Below are 19,361 nucleotides of genomic sequence, written 5' to 3' on the forward strand. Positions count from 1 at the left end.
GCCCAGTACTGGCAGGATATTGACAAATGACGGCTGTGCGGAGCAGGGTCTCCAAAACAATGAGGGAGCTAAAGCTATTGGTTTTTGGGGAAAGACTGAGAAGTGAAGCTCTAGCGTGGCAGTGCCATTAATGTGTTCTTTGCAGAGTGCTCTCACTGAGCGGGTAGAGGAACATTTAGGTTTGCAGAGGAAGGTAGAATGAAGGTTAAAAGATAAAATGAAGACATTAAAACCGGAAGCTGAATCTCAGACATGAGTCTGCCATGGTGTTACATTCAAGGGCTAGGGCTTCTCCCTTGGGCGATAAACATTAGAAAACAGCTTCTGTCCACGGACCACATCAGCCCTTGCTGGGGGGTGCTGGGTAGGTCCCTAGCAGTTGCTTTTACTTGCCCGTTTCACAGCTCTGAGCATGGAACAGCCTCTTCTACTACAGGATCCAATTGTATCTACAGCAATGGCACTAAGGAGAGGAAACAGGCACCTGGCTGTAGCTGAAAGCTCGCTGTGCTGCTGGGTCCTGAGAGTCAAGGCTGCTTTCTTTGGTGATGGACTCTGGCTTGTCCAGACTCCGGAAAGCTCATGTTCGTTTGGAAAAATAGCCATGAGGTACAAAATATTTCTCCTTGTACGTAAAGAAAAAAGAAGCCATTGTGCTATTGAATGGCTGCAGGGAGAGCCCCTGTGGAACTGAACTGCCCACCTGGTTATGTTATAAAATGTGTCTAATATCACAAGCCTGCTGTATACACAGAGTTAAAAACACAAAAGGCAAACCCCACTTGTGGAGCTGAATCCTGGGAAAACATAGGCCCTGGACTGTGGCTGGAGGCTCAGTAAAGCCTTTGGACCAAGTGGAGAGTGAGTTCCAAAGGTGCCTCTCCCTCCCCCAAGTCATAAAACCTCAGGGCTGTGAGCTTGCCTGTTAGCTAATCTCATCTGCTCCTGTGATGGCTCAGTGGGTGAGAAATGTCTCTCAACTGCACACAAAACAAGTCTACTGTTTCCTTGCAGTGAACAAACCCACTTTGCAGCTGCTGGAGCTTTGCCAAGGTCTCAGAGCAAAGGCCCATGCAGCATGCCCTGTAATCATCTTAAAATGCTACAGTGGCCCCGAATACAGGGGCAAGAGCTGAATCAGAGCAAAAGGGTCACAGATGTCTAACCAAGTAATAGCTGCAAGGAGCAGGGCCGGCTCCAGGCACCAGCCCACCAAGCATGTGCTTGGGGCAGCACCTGGAGGGGGGTGGCACAGCGCGGCGCTCCAGCCCAAGAGCGGGGCCACGACTGGGCTCGCCGCCCTCCCCGCAGCGCTCTGGCCGCCGGGGAGAGCGGAGCCCCGGCCGGGCTCTCCGTCCTCCTCCCAGCGCTCTGGACAGTCGGGGAGAGCGGGCCTGTGGCCGGGCTCTGTGCCCTCCCCTGCTGCGCTCCGGGGGGAGGGGGGGTGGCAAAAAAGCCAGATCTGGCCCTGGCAAGGAGGCACTTTTGCCAATACTGGGCAGATGCAGCCAGCACCACCTCCAAACTCTAAGGGTTGTAGGTGGAAGGAGGATGAATCTCATGGATGAAGGTTAAAGTTTTCCTGTTTTACCCTTATGCTCCACTCTAATTTATGGTGTCAGCTGTCTCTTGGCCAGATTAAGCCTGATACTCCATGCCTGTCTGGTGCCGGGAAGTGAAAACTGCAGCAGCTGTGGCTAATGCAAATACAACAGAGCAGGGTGGTATTAGCATTTCTGCCCATGTACAATATACCTTTAACATAGCTGACACTGGCACAGAAACCAGCTCCTCAGCTGAGGGGGAAAAGCTGTGAGGAAATGGCCTCACCAGGCAAAACTGCTTCCAGCAACCATGTCTTGCCCCAACCCCCTGCTAGCTCTGATTCCCAAAGTGGGGCTTTTATAGTTACAGATGGTGCCCAACCAGCCCAATTCCTGTGTGTTCAGAGGTGGCTGCTCTAGTAAAATATGACACCTGTGATGAAAAAGTTGGAGGCTAGCTGCTCTAGCTTGTCTGCCCAGCAAGTGCTCTTCTGCACACTGCTCCAGAAGGGCTTCCCTCCCTGAGGTGGTTGCCAGAAGCACTTTGAGTGCTGGTGGTCAGGTGGAGGGACTGGCTTTCTTTTGCATGGGTCCTCTTTACCTGCTTGCCCAGCTCCTCGCTCGTGACACTGCTCACTGTGAGGGCAATGCAGCCCCACAGAGCTGGCCAGCTACTGGGTGAGCATCAGGGGAATGTCTGTGCTAGACAGACAGACACGTGCATCCTCCTGCCCTGCCTCCTCCCCCCCCCCCCCACCTGTGTGTCCCACCTACTGGCCAAAAGGACAAGCCAGGAGAGGCAGTTACTAAGTTTCATTTCTTGCTCTTGAGTAGAAGCGGCCCCCAGCCATACAGCTCACTGATTAGGGGCAATCAATGAGGAACGGGCAGGGCCTGAGCTAGGCAGAACGTAGAACCAGTCTGTGAGGTGGTTTGCCTTCCTTTGCCAGACAGGTAAGGGGAGCCCAGCTGCAATGCAGCTTCATTGGCACCTCCAGTGATTTCCCTGCCATCTGTACCACCTCCCCACTGCTCCGCCCTGCAGGCCCCTTGTAGGACAGGGCTTGGAAACATAACCCCCCTGCAGCATGGCTGTGAGAGGCTTAAGATAAGCCGCACACAGCCCATTAGCATTCTGCTGCCACTGGCCCTTCCATTAGCTAGGTAGCACCCAAGAGCTGAGCAAAGAGCCTTTCACTGCAGCCACTGAGCCCTTCACGAGCCAAGTGCCATGTCTTCAGAATACGCAACAGCAGGAGAGCTGGGGTCAATGTTCAGCTCTTTGGCTACCACAAGAGGGATGAAAGAGGAAATGAACCAATGGCTCCCCCACCCTGTTCTCAGCCATCACACCAGCAGCTGTTTACTTTAGAAAGGCCCATTCCACTCCCAGCCGTCCACCCCCACAGCATGTGGCTCTGTGAATGGGATTCATTCTCCCCTGGGGCTTAGGACCCTCCCTCTGCTCCCCACTAAGGAGAGTGCAGGAGACACTCACACCACAGAGGCTGTTGGGGAGTTTCTGCTCCAAACACCCAGCTTGAGGTGGTGCAGAACAAGCACAAAGGCAAAGGCAGCACATGGCAACTTAGTCCCTTTGCCAGGCACTCCTAGCTCCCTGCTGGACCTAGCCCACCTCTGCATCTGGCCCTCGCTTACTGGGTCAAGGATTGGAATAGCAGCAGGGCTGCTGCAGCACAGGCTTGAGCTGCCAGAGGTCAGGGAACAGCCCTTGCCTTCCTCTCTCCTTGCACTGCATTTACAGCGTGCTTTAAGGCTCTAGCTGGTTAACACCTTTCCTGCTCCTGCCACTTGGCCAGTTTCTCAGAAATTAAACACCAGCTGCAGGCCCTGCCCTAGGCATTGGTTCCACAGTGAGTCACCCTCACCTCATCCTCCAACCTCTTCCTGCCCACAGCCTTAGAGCCCAGCGGGTTGGGAAGTCAGTAACCTTGGGGACGGAGCACTGGTTGCAAGTACAGCGACATCTCCCTGAAAGGAGAGCTCAGGGAGAAGGTGGCAAGGTTGCAGTAGCAGGTGTGGGCTGGGGGTGCAGAGCAGACAGAAGGAAATGGCTCCAAGAGGGAAATGAAGGATAGTGTGTAAATCAGAAACAATCCTCCACTTGGGTGAAGCTGTTTTATTGATTTCAGACATTCACTCGGAGCAGGTCAGAGATCCCAGGGGGAGCCTCTCACACACTTGAGGGTGGGGGGGATGGCTCCTCCCCACCCCTCCCACAAGATACCATGGGTAGGTGCTGCTAGTGCACATGCAGCCAGTGAGACACACAGACCACAACCCCAGACTCCATCTAGCGGTAGCCATTGGGAATGTATTAGCCATAAAGAGCTCAGACAGCAGCAGAGAAATGGGGAGAAAGTAACGGGGATGTGGGGTGGGATACCCAGTTGATATGGGCAGGGAGAACCAGGGAGCTGGTGGAGTCTATGGGCAGAGAAGGAGCTGGACACTAACAGGTGGCCTGCCCCCGAGGGAGGTACTACCCCCCTAGGCGAGCAGGGGAGTCTCATTCATAGTTACAGAGACTCACTTCCCACACAAAGCACCAGGCAAGGAGAGCCCCACAGAGCTTGTGGGTAAAGAGGGACAGGAATGTCCCAGGGAACCCATGGGATGGCAAGGTAGTAGGCTAAAGTGGCTGAGTTAGGCCCCCTGGCACTGATGTCTTTGCCCCTGTAGGGGTTAGTGACCCTTACCAGGGTTGGGTTAGATGTAGGGTGAGAATGGGAGGACCTGGGGGAAGGAGGGCAGGGAGACAACATGACATGACCCCAGCCTGGCCTGATCTCTTGGATATGCCACTGCAACACAAATGGAAATTAGCCCAAGAGGAAGAAGCCAAGGCTGCAAATTGGACCCAGTCCAGACCCCCACAATCAGCCCTTGCAGAAGTGGACCTCCCCCAGACTGGCAGAGCTGCAAGTACCACCCAGGATCACAGGTCCCAGTGATCTAGGGGGATAATCTGCTTCTCCAGCAGGATCTGGGTCTCTCCCTGGGCCCCACCCAGCACATCAGCAGCTAGCCCCCCGCCTGGCACCATGACACCATCCTTCACTCCTTGCTGCTCCGCATGGGTCTGTCTAGCCAACCAGCTTGTTCCACTGGATGGTACTAAAGAACGGATGGCTCTTCAGCTTGTTGACTCCGCCTCCTCCAGAGCCCAAGCGTCGCTTGGGATCAAACTGCAGCAGCTAGAAGGAAATGGACACAGGGATGAGATGGGGAGCAGCAGCACAGCCCCAGCAAGGGCCCTTCCCACCCCTCACCCAGCAGGCTCCAGCCAAAGATGCCTTAGCCCTGCTCCAGACCCATGGCCCCCTCCCCCTGCTCACACTACCTGGGTGTCCTCACCTCAGTGAGCAGGGATGCAGCAGGCAGGCTGAGCCTCTCCGAAAGGTGCAGCTGGGTGTGAGGGTGAATCCCTGAGGGGTGGCTCTGGGACAGCGACTGCAGGAGAGACAGACAGTGAGGAGAACCCTGTGCAGTGGGCACTGTCCTCCTTACACCTCATCTGCCACTGCCCCTCCCCAAGCATCACGGGAGTAACAGTCTCAGCCCCCCAGTGCCCATCACCCACAATTCAATGGCTCATCAGCTTTAGGCCCTCAGCACCCCAGGGAGCAGCATCCAGATACCCAGGCTCCGGTACTAGGAGTCATATGCCCAGTGACAACTCAGCCTGGAGCCCAATCTACACCCCAGGACACTAATACCAGGATGCAGACTCCTCCTAGCCCCCTCATGTGCACTGGGGCACCAACACTAGGATTGATACTATGCTGCCCCCTGCCTGACATAAGATGGGGACACAGAAACCACTCACCGTTCCTGTCAGTAACTCATACAGCAGGGACCCAAAGCTCCACCAGTCACAGGCCTCAGTCAGCTCAGAAATCCCACCCACTTCTGCAGAGAAAGCCAAATGAGTTCAAGATCAAATAGGAGGGAGATGCTGAAAGGCAACCGTGCATCAAGCTCCCATGGGCGCTGGCGGCTGCTGCCCTTGGAAGAGATCAGGCAGACAGGGAGATGCTGCTGGGCAGATATAAATCTCTTGAGGTGTCTCAAGGGGGCATCGGAGAAGGCAGTAGACTGTTCCCTTACCTGGGGCACTGTACATATCTTCTAGGGCCTGGCTGCAGCATTGTGGCTCCACCTCTGTCCACTGGCCAAAGAAGGTGAGACGGATGTGACCTGTGAAACAGCACCAGTCAGGGGCAGGTAGGGAGGTCAGGACAAAAGACACCTAATAATTGCAGCATGTGCCACAAGCCATGGCCCTATCCCTCCAGGCTCCCGTCCCCTGCAATGGGACATGGTGGGAAAAGCTGCCCCACTGGCACCTCCCCTGGACCCTGCAACATAGCTGGGCTCCAATGTTTTCACTGCTCTGAGCCCCAATAGAGCACCAGGCCCCAGAACACGTGATTCCCACATGCACAGCAGGGACTAGACTCTTCTGGGGAAGGGGTAGTGGGAGTGACGGGTCTGCAGCTAGTGGAAGGACTGGGTAGGATGGGATCCAAGCAAGAGTAACTGGATGGAGCAAGAAGAGAGGATGAGGGTCAAGGGGAAAGGGTCATTTTTACCAGCTCCTCATTTAAAGGATCCACTGTTTATTTTGTAGTTTTCTAACCTGCCCCACATTCATCACACAGACACACACCCGCCTCGAGAGAAGAGTCAGGCCATGCAGTGCACTCTGTAGAGCAATGAACTCAGGCTGCCAGACCAAGGGTGGGAGGGCTGACTTGCAGAATCAAAGGCCCCCAAACCATTAGCCCTGGGGACTGTTAGCCTGACTGCCCCAGCTAATCGCAACTTCCCCTGTGGAGGCTCAGAGGGGTGTCCCAAGTAGCCAGGACCCCCCAGGGAACAGGATATGTTCCATGTGGCTAACATTGCTGAGCAGCCTTGTTCTGCCTCATGCACAGCAGACTGTAGCAGTCTCCTAGAAGCCCTTAAGGCCTGGAGCACAGGGGTGGGGTCTGGATCAGAGATGCTCAGACTTCACAGAACAAACACAAAGAGATGCAGTGCGGGGGCAAACCATCCTGGAGTGGATCAGATGCCACAGGGCCCCCTGTTGAGGGGATAAAACCCCTCCTCATGCTATAGCCTCAAGCAGCACCTACCAGCACCATCTAGCAGCAGGTTTCTGGGGTTGAGATCCCGGCACAACACCCCCTGTTGATGGAGTCCCTCCAGAGCCAAGAGCATTTCGGCTGCCCACAGCCGGATGAGCTCCTCGTTCACATTCCAGGTCCCCTGGCCATCCCCTAGGAAAGAGCAATGGGTTGGAGGCCCACGCTGTCCTGAAGTTGGATGCTCTCTGTGCTGACCATGGCCTGCTCCTTCTCGGGCCCTTGAGATGCTCCTCAACAACTCCTGCCCCCCAGAGTCACACCAGTAGGACTCGCTGGAGCTGTACAGGGTGGTTCCAGGATGCAGGTGCCTTTGTCCTGGGGGAGCCACTGGGGACTGTGTGGGCTGAGCCCAGGGAGCATCAGACACCTGGCAAACTTGAGGTTCCACCTTCACCAGGTGGCCTCCTCCCATAGCCTTCGGGACTGCAGCAGAAGACTGGGATGGCCTTTCCTCAGCCAGTAGCCGTGTGTCCTGCTGAGACGCTTCCCTCTCTGATACACTGCTGACACCATCACTGCTGGTTAACAAGTCACATGACTGGAAGGCCAAGCTCTGGTGGCTGCGTCCCTTGGCCATTGCCATGAAGACAGAATCAGTGACACCAAACAGAGTGTGTGTTGCACTTGAATCCTTCCCCCCAGTAACTCCCTTATGGCCATTGGCGGCGGATCCAGTATGGAACCTGCAACCAGTCCCTGGTCTGGCATCCATGTGGTCAGGTGACTGCTCCCAAGAGGACGATTGGTCAGCAATTTCTGGTGGGTGGCGATTCGCAGAGGTTGGGAGGTCAGTGCCATTCTCTGGGCAGAAGCTGGAGCTCTGGCTGGACTGAGAGCCAGCCCCCGAGCAGGTTCCTACTCGCTGCTCCTCACCATGGCCCACCAGAGCGGAGTTGGGCTTTGGGATTAGGCTACCGGGGACATCGAAAGAACCTTGCTTTAAACAAGGCCGGGAGTGGAGATGGGACCAGAGAGTCCCCCCTGGAGAGTGAAGGGAAGACAAAAAGTATTACGGGGTGGAAACCATTCCAGGTCCCTGGCAGACAGACAGACACCCCAACCACCTGCTACCCTAACACCAGCCTTCAGGGCTCAGCAGGCATCAGGCTCACATGCTGAGCAGCTTAAATTCACATGCTGAAAAAAATATTGACCCAGAATCTTCTCTAGGCCCCATAATCTCAGTGGGTTCCTCTCTCCCCTTCTTTGTGGCCTCATCAGCAGCTTATCTCCACCTCTTCTTCCTCCCAGGGCCCAGTTCCACTCCCTCTCCTCAGCCCCCTTGATCCCAACAGTTGTCTCCCTCCCAGACCCATTTTCACCCCTCCTCTTACCCCATGACCATTTCCTCTTTGACCCCAGAAGGCCTTTCTGGCCCCTATGACAATGAAGATGAGGCACTGTCAGAGACTGAAGTGCCCAAAGAGTGGGTGCAGGAACAAACAGATAAATTATAGATCAGGGAGTCCCCAGGCTCAGATGGCATTCACCCAGGAGTTTTCTGCATAGCTTGACTATGAAGTGGCTGAGCGGTTAACAAAAATCTGCAGTCACATTAAAAATCAGCTACTCCATGAGTAACACAAGGGTAGCAAATGTGGCACTTATGTGAGAGAGGCACAAAGATAACACTGGGAACTGCAGACCAGTGAGCCCTGCAGCCAGAGGAGAACTCCCCTGGTGGAGGGGAACCCCTCCCTGGAATAGTCAGCCAAGTCAGCCACCACACAAGCTACCCCCTCTGCCAGCCATCACTCTCCAGCACAGGGGAAGGGAGGCAGAGGAAGGACAGAGCTATGCTGATGCCTAAGGGCCCTTATGCCAGCAGTGTCAGTTAGCACCCCTCAGACTGCTCTATAGCTCATTCTAAGGCAGGGGTGGCACAGAATCTGGAAGACTTAACCAGCTCCCTGTTGCCCTCCCAGTCTCTATCTTTCAAGTCAAAATGATAATGATACGATGGGAGCAAACCAGCAGGGCTTCTGCAAAGGAAAATCATGCCCCTCTAATCTAGTGGATCAGCAAACTAATGGGGGAGAAAAGGAGAACAGGCCAATGTAGTTTACACATGCTTTCAAAAACAAAAAAAACAACAACTTTACAATGCCTCTCAAAAGTGACTAACAAAATAGTCATGGGGCAAGAGTACAGCTCTGTCCCTTAGCCCATTTCTAATCCCTGACAGAAAACAAAGGATAGGAAGGAAATAAATTTTCAGCATGGCAAAAAAAAAAAAAAAAAAAAAAAAAAAAAAAAGTTGAAAGAGGCACCCTGAGGTGCAATACTGTTCATTGTGCTTAACAACACTCTGGGAGAGGGGTGAGCAGTGGGGTGGCAACATTCACAGCTAATTATTTACGTAAGTGGAGACTAAAAACTGAGGAACTCCCGAGGGATCCAAGAAAGCTGGGTGAATGGGCAGCACCATGGCAGATGGAATTCAGTGTTGACAAAGCAGGATGATGCACGCTAGAAGGAACAATCTGAATTACTCAGATGAGGGGCTAAATAGAAATGAGCTGCAGCCACACAGGGAAAAGGCTTAGGCGCCATCACAGATCACAGAGTGACGATCTCTGCTCAGCAGAACCGTTGGGCAATAAAACAAAGCGTCAGGATACTTAAGGAGTGGAACTGAAAATATTCCGGGCAGTAGGATAATGCGGTTTGTGTTCTCATTGTGTGGACGAAGGGAAGGATATGTGGTATTATGGGTTTCAGCCAGGCCGCAACTTTATTAGTCAAATTACATCCAAGTTTCCCATCGGTGGGCAGCCCAGTGCAGTCCCTCACACCCCATTGATCCTTTGCCAATTCTGGGGGGTTCCCACCGCAGGGAAAGCTAATCATCACACTAGGAGGGAATTTGTATGCCTCCACTTGCCCACTAGCATCCCTCCCCCTTTCGGGGGCAGAGGCAAGAAGGGACCTCATCCCCAGCCCGCACTGCCATCAAGCACATTGGCAGGGTGGTCCCCTGAAGTAGTCTCCTGGCCCCTGGTTCGCATTTGCCTCCAGGGGGTTAGACACCATGCCCCTATCTCATAAAGAGATGCCCTTGGGATGCCCACTATGTTACTTTTTTGGATCTGGAGCCTAAATTAGTGAGTTCCTGTGCTGGGCACCTGTCAAAAGTTGGGACAACTAAACAGTTCCCATGTGGGTCCAAACTGTGACCTCTGAGAGGGGAGAATTCCAGCCTTCCGGTTGCCCAAAACCCAAACCCTAGCTTTTGCTGCGACAAAGGCGAAACAAAAACAAAAAAAAAGTCAGCCTCCACCAATCTGGTGGTATGGGAAAAACATTACTTCCAAGCCACAAAGCAGTAAGTAGCTCAGCCCGCAGTAACCTACGGTGGGCTGTCTGCTGGAAACCAGCAAACAGAAAGTGGCTCTGAGCACATGGCTCCAAATCTCATGCCAAATACCATGAGACCTGTCCCATATTCTTGCCTTCTCCTATCACGGGAGCCACCAGATCACACCCCTCACTAGGCTCTGAACCCTCTTATCTTAGTTAGTGGTGCACACTCCCACCTGGAGCACTGTGCTCTGATCACTCTCTCACAGGCCGGATATAGCAGAAAGAGAAGGGGTTCAGAGACGGGAATGCAAGTGATTGGAGGCCTGGGGGACTTCCAGGCCAGGACCCAGAGTGACAAGTTCGTAGAGTTTAGTGTAAAGAGGACGTGAACAGGAGGGACATGATGCAAGTCTACAAAATAATGCCTGGCAATGGAATCTGAGAGCAGGTAGTGGGGTACATAGCTGTGCACGTGCTCATTCCAGCTAAGGGGGTTAGGGAGAACTTGCCCTGAAAGATTATTTCACAATCTGTCCACAACAGGGTTTTCTGCACCTTCCTCAGATACATTTGCTATTGGCCACCATGGGAGACTGGATACTAGACTAGACACATCAATGGTCTGATCAGTACAGCAATTTCTATGTTCCGATGAGCTTCCATTCCCTCCCTCTGGTCTCCAGTAACCTGGAGCCCCAGCGTCATACCCAGGCCTCCACCAGCCTAATCTCTATCCTACTCTCACCCACATGGATCCCAGAAGCCTCTTATCTATTCTTCCAAACCCGCAATGCTGCTTGCTGGCTCTCACTGCAGGGCTCAGAGACCCTGCAGCATCACCCTCACTGCAAAACATAGTCCCAAACAGCTCTAGCACATGAGAGACACTAATTCCAGATCAGGGTCAGAGAAGCAGGGGGTAGGACAAGAAGGAAGCAGAGTCCTGGTGCTCACACTCACCCTGCACATGCTCCAGGTGGAGGAAAATGGAGTCTTCGCTCACATAGTAGCGCAGCAGCTTGGCCATGAAGGGGACTCCGTGCGGGATGATGGTCTGCCGCTCACGGGTCTCCACGTGGGATTTGGGGAGGCTCTGCATGGAGAACATACAGCTGGGAACTTTGAGTGTCACTGAATCCCTGGAGACTGGCCACCACCAGGGTAGAAGACTGAATGGGAGGGACTACTGGTCTATTCCATTCTGACAAGCCCCTCATTCCTACCTTTGTCCACCAGGGTCACACAGACTAGAGCTCTCCATCTGCTGAGCTCAGCAAACCGTGCTCAGACAGCCTTACCAATACACTCACACAGTGCCCCTTGCTACTACACACCTGGGCTCCCACACAGCTCTGCCAATGCAGGTTATTCCTGATCTGTAACCTCCATCACTATTCTGAGGCTGGCCCCCACCCACAGAGCTCTGCCCATCCACCTCAATCCCTCCAGCTACTCCAGTCCTCGCCATGCCCACAGCTCCAGCTGATGCCCCTCATTCTTACCCCACAGCCTCCAAGCTCTGTTATTAGAGTTCTGGGCTTTTCATGAGGAGTAATAATCACGCCTAACTGTGCTGGACAAATGCCCCAGGGACTCAGACTGAGAACTCCCAGACTCATGTCATTTCTGCTCCGATTCATGTTTGGACACAGATCCATGGCTTGGGTTCCACCAGCTCCATTGGACTGAGTTCCATTAGAGGGACAGTGGGAAGGCAGCTCATGTCTGAGTGACCAAGGAGACTGAATTCCCCTCGGATTGCAGGAGATAATGGGGGGCGGGGGGAAGGGTCATGCCAGGGCATGGGAGACTTTAGGGAGGACATTGGATACTACTATAAAATTTATTTCTGCTAAACAGCACAAAATGGACCTGAGGAGCCCATGGGAAATACTCCTCAGGTCAGGCTGGTACGGGACACCCCTTGCTGGAGGGTTCCCCCAAAGGAGCGGGAGATGGAGGAGCCAAGGGGTAGGAAACACCCACCTTAAGTATAAAGGTCCCCCCAGTGGCTGGATCCTGGACTAGCTGCACCTGCAAGCAATGGTGACAGCCCAGATCAGAAACGGTGAACTCTGTCACGCCAAGTCCCACTTCAAGGGACTTGGCTCATTTTAGTCTCAAAGTTACCTCTTTTCCTTACTATTTTGGTGTCTCTAGCTACCCCTGCCCTCCAGCCACATTTTTAATAAGTCAACATTAGTTACCTCAGAAACAGGGAGATAAGGAGACATGGAATACAGGAAGAGTTAGTGACACTAAACGGGGGGAGAATCCCACAGCATTTTCAGCTTCCTGCATCATTATTTTATGTTCCTCCCTTAGGTTTGTGTAACGCGTTTCGTCCCATCTTTGGGCCTTGCCAGTGGAGGGGGGGGGGGGGGGGAGGCAGAAAGGAATTAATCTCATCACCCAAAATTCTGACCCTCCTTAAGGGCCCGAGGGAAGGAACCTAACGCCTTCACTCCAAGGCCCTGACATGCTGAGGGTGCAGGGAAACGAACGCCATCATCCAGACTTCTGCTGGGGTCTATGGAACCTATAGGGCATCCATTGCCATAGCAACTGGGCATCCGTTTATGGAGGCGAAATGTAGCTATGCAGGTTGGAATCAGGCAAAGACATTGAGTTGTTTGCAAAGGTCTTGGGGCCTTTAATGGCTGTGAGTGGTCAGGACATCGGTTTTACTTCTCTTCCAACAGTGCCCCTAGTGGCACAGCACACCTCCCCACTACCCGGGGGCCAGTACTAGCTCAGAAGAGAGAGAACCCCCTGAGACACCAATACCATTCTGGGCCTTGCCCGTTCAATCAGTGGTCAGCTCAGAGTGCCCCTTGTTGAGTCACCCCACTCCCTTTAGCACTCAGGTTTTCCCTGGTGGGAAAGGTGTGGGTGACCAGCCTCAACCCTGCTTGGCACGCACAATACAAGGGGCTCTCAGCACCTGATGTCCAGGCTGCTGTGACTCTGCTGCAGCTCCTTACCTTCTCAATCACTCCCACGACCTTGCAGCGCCTCAGGTTTTCCACAGCCGAGCTGAGTGTCCTGATGGGCCGAAAGCGAAGGCTGCTGTAGCCCTGTGAGGCAGTGAGAAATGAGAATGAGGATCCTGGAGATGTTCTTGTCCAGGGGTGCAGCTGGAAGGGGTCTCCCTTTTCATCTGTGGGGAGCCAGAAAAGCTGCCAAACCTGAACGTTCAGACACCATCAGCGATACACACCCGAAATTGTGACGGTATTAAAAATAAAAGAAAATAAATGGACTCTAGTTTCGGCCAGTGTCTGGATTTCTGAGCCTTTAGGGCGAAGCTCCCAACTCCAGCGGACGTAAGTTAAACCTTAAGTATTTAAGTACACAGAACTGAGACTGCCCTTACCCTCTCCTAACCCTTGAGGTGGGGCACTCGTTCACTCAGCTCCCACCTTCGTCTCCTCCCCCAGCCTAGGCTATCACTGTGCCCTACCCAGCATCTTGCCACACTCTTCTCTCTGCTTGCCCCACAATCTTCTGCCCTCACACTCCCTCCTTTTCCCCTCAGTTTGCTGCACCCCATACTCTCCCTCTCTAACCTCCCCAGTCCCCAAAGTCACCCCCTGTCCCCCAACAATAGCCCTTCCTGCTCTCCCCACATTCTCCGTTCTGTCTCACTGCTCCACACATTCACCTGATCTTCCAATCTGGGTCCCAACTCCTCACATGCCCTTTACCCCCACCCCATTGGTCTCATTCCTTGCCCCTCCACATTCCCCTGCCTCCTGTCTGGTCTGCACAGGGTGACTGGTGGCTGCCATCTTAGCTGAGGACAGTCTGGCTTCAGTCCCATTGGGAAGAAAGAGAAATGGAAGCCATTTTCACTAGAGGCAGGCATGGTGTCCACCTTAACTGAGGGCAGCCTTGGCTTCAGCACTTCTGAAAACAAGGGATCACAGCCATTTCTAATAATGAGAAAAATCACAAGAAAAATTCAGGCATAAACAAACCACCTAAAAAACCGCATGAGTCCCAATAATGCCATGGGCTATGTTTGTGCTGAACCATCTCAGCCCTTCACCTCTGCAGCTGGGTAGCGTCAGCTCCCCTTCAGCCACCACCCCTCCCACAGATGCCATCAACGTTCTGCAGCTGGTGCAGGACTCAATCTTGGTTTGGGCCCAGCCTATCCAACAAGGGCAGCCTTGGGGTCTATGCTGGGGCAGGAAGAGGCCTGCAGGGCTCTGGGAGCTGAGGGGTGATCTTCTTGGAGACAGGGCCGCCCAGAGGATTCAGGGGGCCTGGGGTCTTCGGCGGCAGGGGGCCCCCGCCACTGAATTGCTGCCAAAGACCCGGCACTTCGGCGGCGGGTCCCAGGGCAGAAGGACCACCCCCCCCGCCGCCGAACTGCCGCTGAAGACCCGGAGCAGAAGAAGTTCCGGGGGCCTGGGCCCCGCGAGAGTTTTCCGGGGCCCCCAAAGCAAGTGAAGGACCCTGCTCCAGGGGCCCCGAAAAAACTCTCCTGGGGGCCCCTGTGGGGCCGGGGCAAATTGCCCCACTTGCTTCCCCCGCCCCCCCCCCGCCCCCCAGACGGCCCTGCTTGGAGAACCTTGTTTTGAGTCAACTGCAACACAGTAGCCCGTAAACCTCTCCCTCACTGCCTTGACTAGCACCATAAAATAGATCCTCTCTGTCCAGCAGCAGCCAGACCATGGCAGAGATACCCAGCCCAGACCTGCGTTCATGCAGACCCACAGTCAGGAGCTGCCATCCCACAAAAGCAGCTGCATCTGAGGGACTGCAATGGTGGGAGAGTTTAAGAACAATGCAATGCAGACAAGCCCCGTTACTCAGGTCAGCCCCACTATAGTTACTTTTCAAGCCACTGCTGTGTGTCAGGTAGGTTGAGAACAGCCACTCCTCAGGGTGCTCCAGACAGGGCTACCCCAGGAAGCGGTCATTTAAGGCACTGAGAAAGAGCTTCTCTAAATCTTGTCCCCTGGTGACATTTGGTAGTTGACATGCAGGATCTGGAGCCAGCTATCACTAGGCCGAATTACATCTCCCTCATCACTGGGCACTGTTCAGCCTTTCCCTGATCAGGATGCCAGTGTTATAGCCCTACTGGCACCTTTGTATGTTTAGGGCTTGAGACTGATGATAGCCATATGGGTCCTAGCCCTCTCCCCAACACAGCTGTCCCACATGCATCCCAGTCAGACCCACACAGGGGACTGCACTCAGGGAGTCCAACCAGCACCACATGTGCTGTCAGTATTGCACCCTGAGGTCCCGGCCAGGGCAATCAGGGGGTCCCTATGAAGCCATTTTCCCAACCCCACCTCCTCACCGTGGCAATGGAACTCCCGTTCCCCAGAGTCCGCTGCAGGTGGCAGTTAAAGATCTCCTCAGCCCGTTTCAGGTACTGTGTGATCTTCCGCTTCACAGCCTCACGGCGCTCCTTATTGGGGTCGACTGCATGGGGGGGGACAGGGGGGAGGGACACAGCTTTAGTCACCATTCCAGCCCCTCAACACACTCTGGCCAACATATCTCAATGCCACATGGCTCATCCAGACGCTCTGCCCCTCATAACGCCTCATCCTTGCACCATGTCCCAACACTATTTCCCCACATGCCACATCTTCCCCACAGCTCTGCCCCCCAACCACAGCAGCCAGTCACTAACCTGCAGCCCTGCCTTCAGTCATTATCCTTTTCCTCATGCTTCCTTGCTGGACAACTGGTGATTGACCCATTCCCATCATCCTGCCCACTCTGCTCCCTCCCCATGCTAGCTAGTCATGGTGTCAGCCCCACCACCCCTGGCTGCTACCACAGAGACCCAGAGAAAAAGCCATGCAGATTCTCCTCTCCTTATATACTGTCAAAATGTGCACATAATCTCAGTGTGCTGCCAAGTGCCCTGTACCACCAACCCCCAATCCTTTGTGTAGCCCACACACACCGCCACTGAGCACTCGTACTCCGTGTGCTGCCAACCCCCCCCCCCCCATGTTCAATGCACCCCAGCACCACCAAGCCTCATATACCCTGCATCTTTTGCACCTTACACTCCTGCCCCTAGCCCACCATACCCTGCACGCCACTCAGCAGCACGTCCACGCCATTCTTGTAGTGATTGAAAGCTTCCTCATAGTCCTCGCTCACATCCCGTTCCAGTGCCAGGCGGATCTGCTTTGCTGCATCCACCAGGTAATCCCGCTTCCCAGCTCCATGCACATCAGGGCCCCCTGGAGAGACACGGCTCCGAATCTGTTCGAGGTACATTCGGGCCTGGGAGAGTGCCCGGGAGCAGGACTCCGAGTCCAGGCGCTCACGGGAGACTCTGCTCATGGCTTGGCCACTCTCAGGGCATCCTCAGCAGCTCAGTCCCTGCAATCCTGGAAAAGGGCTGGCGGGGGGAAAAGCAGATGAGAAGCAAAACAAAGCCCTTCAACACACCACTGGGGAGGAGTTGGGGGTGGTAGAAGGGAGGGCGCTGGCAAAGTTTGAGAGGGCAGCAGGAGGGCTGAGCAATAGCAGGGGGGTGCAAGTCAGGCCTTGCACATTGGCAGACTGGCTAGTGGAGGAAACCAAGCCTGGAATAGCTGGTCAGGAGTGAAGCACTTTGGCAGAGCTATTTAGGGGACCAGGATTGGAATAGCAGGGCATTAGCAGAGCTGGGTTGGGGTGTCAAGGATTGGAGTAGCAAGGGAAGGGTGGCTGCAGGTTCGGAAACAGGAACATTCGCAGAGCTGTGCTGGGGCACCACTGCTGCCGTAAAGAAAAAGTGAAAGGCTATTTCTGGTCTATCACTGCTGACACAAACTGCGACCAAGCAGGAAATGGATCAGCAGCTGCAAACTGCAGGAAAGTACAATCGTGAGCCAAAGCTCTCGCCCCAGGGCCTCCACATTTAGGCTCAGGGTTGATCATCCCTCCAGAGGAGATGTAACAAAGGGTCTCTATGGATGGAACAGTCAGGGCACTGGGGTCTTTCATGTGGATTCCACTGTGGTTGAACAGGCTAATAATCCAGGAGATACAGACCAACACTGGTCAAAACAAGCATTTGCTCCTACTTGCCCCCCTCTGCCTGGGGCTGCCTCAGGTTAACAGAGCCAGTCACAAATGCATGGGACTACAGTTTGCAGGGCTTGGTGCTGGCAGGGCACTGCTATGAGGAAGCTCACATTCAGCGGTGCTGGAACAATTTGTATAGTGGGGGTGCTGAGAGCCATTGAACCAAACTGTAAACACTGTCTATGATGGAAACCACTTCAAGCCAGGGGGTGCGATAGTACCCCTAGTTCCAGCACCTATGCTCACATTGTTGGAGTCCCAGCTGCTCTGGGCAGGCTGCGGGGGAGCTGGCGCTGGTGGCCTTAGGAGGGCCCTGCTGGGGAGATGGTAGCAGTGAAACAGCACCAACGGGCCCCACTACTTGGCTACAAATCCACCCTCCTGCTCGGAGAGTGGAGCGAGAGGGAGGGGGATAGGAGACCCAGCCTGATCCCACAGGGCAGAGGAAGGGGCTCGGCCATGGGGCTGGGGTAGCTCTGGGGCAGATCACATGCACGAGGAAGAACAGTACCTGGTGGAGTCAGGAGCCTGGTCCCTGGGGGTGCGGGACCCACCTCGCCCCCATGGAGCCGCTCCCCTCGGCCCGGTGCTGGGGCCGGGCCGGTTTCCCCGGGCGCGGAGCGAGGTGCCGGCTCCCCACAGCCGCTGCGGTTGGCTGCAGATGAGCTCATCCCCCGGCTTTAGAATAAAGCACCAATCCTCAGGCAGCTCGGCCACCAGCTGCGTCTTAAAGAGGCAGCGTCCGCGCGGGCTGCGGCTCCCCGGGCAGCGCCCGCCGCGGGAGGGGGAGCTGATGGCAGAGCCCGAAGGCGCGCAGCGGGGCGAGCCTGGATTATGGGTCTAAGCTTCAAAACATTGCCCTGGAAGTGGCGAAGGGGGAGAGCTGCCCGGAGCCAGCCGGGGCGTGGGAGGGTGGCTGGGATGGGCAGGAGGGCGCAGCAACTTCCCCGCTACAACACGGAAAGAGACACCCGGGGACCGTGGGGCTGTTACTAAATCAGGTGGCGGACGAAGCTCAGATTGTCCAGGCTCTGTCCCGTCTGCATCCATCCCGGGAATGGCCCGGGTGTGTCACGCACCGCGCAACCCATGCATCGGGGCCCCAAATGTCTGCGATCCCAAGCCGCCCTCCAGCAGGAAATGTAAAGAAGAGTCGCTGGACAGCTAGGGATTGAGGGAGCAGTGATGGGAATTCCCCTCTCATACCGCCGAGCAGCCCTGGCGGATGGGCATGCTGCCTGCACAGAGACCATGGGGAGAGGGGGAGTGGAGGAACTAGATAGGCAGGGGACTGAGGGAATTGACAAGCCAATTTACTGTACCACTGACCAGTAGTAGGATGAAAAAAGGATGATGAGGACACACATCCTCACACTGTGACAGGACTTGTGTAAGGGATACAGACCCTCAGGCATCCGGGTGTAAATCAGAACTGACAGGGGCAGGAAGAAACTTCTCCTGTGGGCAAGTTATTCCATAGCTGGATTATTAACTATTATTATTTTGCACCTTCCTCTGAAGCATCTGGTTCTGGCCACTGTGAAAGACTGGACACTGCAGTAGGTGGATCACTGCTCTGCTCTTGTGCAGCGATTCCTATGTTTGAACTCTGAGGTATTGGCATATTGGAGGGGAGAAAACATGGGCCCAGATTCATCCCTCAGTGTGTGCTCTGGTTTCCAAGGCCCACATGGGCCCTGCCAATGGTGAATAGCTGGAGTCTTGAGACAACTGTGGTGTATAGGGATTGGGTTAAACATGGTTATTCGGACTCCAACTGTGCCAGTGTGGTTTCAGCATGTTTGTAACGGTGTTTAGAGCTCTAAGACACAACAACCCAGATGCTACCCTCCTGTTCCCAGCCTGCTCTTGAGTGTCCCCTGTTCTGGGTGTTTCCAAGGGGGGGAGCAGGTACAGAGCTGGCTCTGAGGCTCCCACAGACAATCTTCTGTGCCAGGGTATTCCCTGAAAGGGGGGGGGCTTACACCTGCACTATATCCCCTTTGCACCAGCACAGCCAGTGTGGAGGGGTTGTAGGGCAAGGGTGAAGGCCTCCAGTGACTGATCACCAATAAAGGAAGGGGGCGGGGAGGTAAGGAAAGAGGTGGCATGTGTGGAGAAAGAGGTCAGGGGAAGATCAGAGGAGAAAGTGGGGCATGTCACCCCTTTGGCAAGGGATTTAGAGTTAAATTCAGAGCTGGGAAGGTGATGGAGAATGGGGGAGAACACAACCTGGCCCAAGGGAGACATCTGGCTGCAGCACTTAGGACCCCTATGGTTTAGA

The 19,361-nt window shown here is 54.6% G+C and overlaps 2 protein-coding genes across 3 annotated transcripts in view; one reads left to right on the top strand and one right to left on the bottom strand.

Moving 5' to 3' along the window:
* BBOF1 (basal body orientation factor 1) overlaps positions 1-19,361 on the top strand; it is a 1,057,902-nt gene that overhangs the window by 822,967 nt on the left and 215,574 nt on the right. The gene's annotated exons all lie outside the window — the stretch shown is intronic.
* Positions 3,670-17,798, bottom strand: RPS6KL1 (ribosomal protein S6 kinase like 1). Its single transcript, XM_005301595.5, has 11 exons — positions 17,589-17,798; positions 16,090-16,406; positions 15,342-15,466; positions 13,006-13,098; positions 12,008-12,055; positions 10,982-11,114; positions 6,707-7,699; positions 5,676-5,765; positions 5,395-5,477; positions 4,923-5,018; positions 3,670-4,762 (listed from the first exon to the last, which is right to left on the bottom strand). Exons 2-11 carry the CDS (start codon positions 16,346-16,348, stop codon positions 4,652-4,654), a joined length of 2,031 nt encoding a protein of 676 aa, XP_005301652.2. The 5' UTR covers positions 16,349-16,406; positions 17,589-17,798; the 3' UTR covers positions 3,670-4,651.

Source organism: Chrysemys picta, chromosome 4 (genome assembly GCF_011386835.1).
Source record: "Chrysemys picta bellii isolate R12L10 chromosome 4, ASM1138683v2, whole genome shotgun sequence".
Lineage (NCBI taxonomy): Eukaryota > Metazoa > Chordata > Testudines > Emydidae > Chrysemys > Chrysemys picta.

Bases quoted from the DNA above. Each gene is read 5' to 3' on its own strand.
- RPS6KL1 (XM_005301595.5), bottom strand. From the start codon at position 16,348: ATGAGCAGAGTCTCCCGTGAGCGCCTGGACTCGGAGTCCTGCTCCCGG. The intron at 15,467-16,089 runs GTATGGTGGGCT...CCCCCCATGCAG, and splicing joins GCTGCTGAGTGGCGTGCAGG to TCGACCCCAATAAGGAGCGC. The intron at 4,763-4,922 runs GTGAGGACACCC...ATTTCCTTCTAG, and splicing joins CTGCATCCCTGCTCACTGAG to CTGCTGCAGTTTGATCCCAA.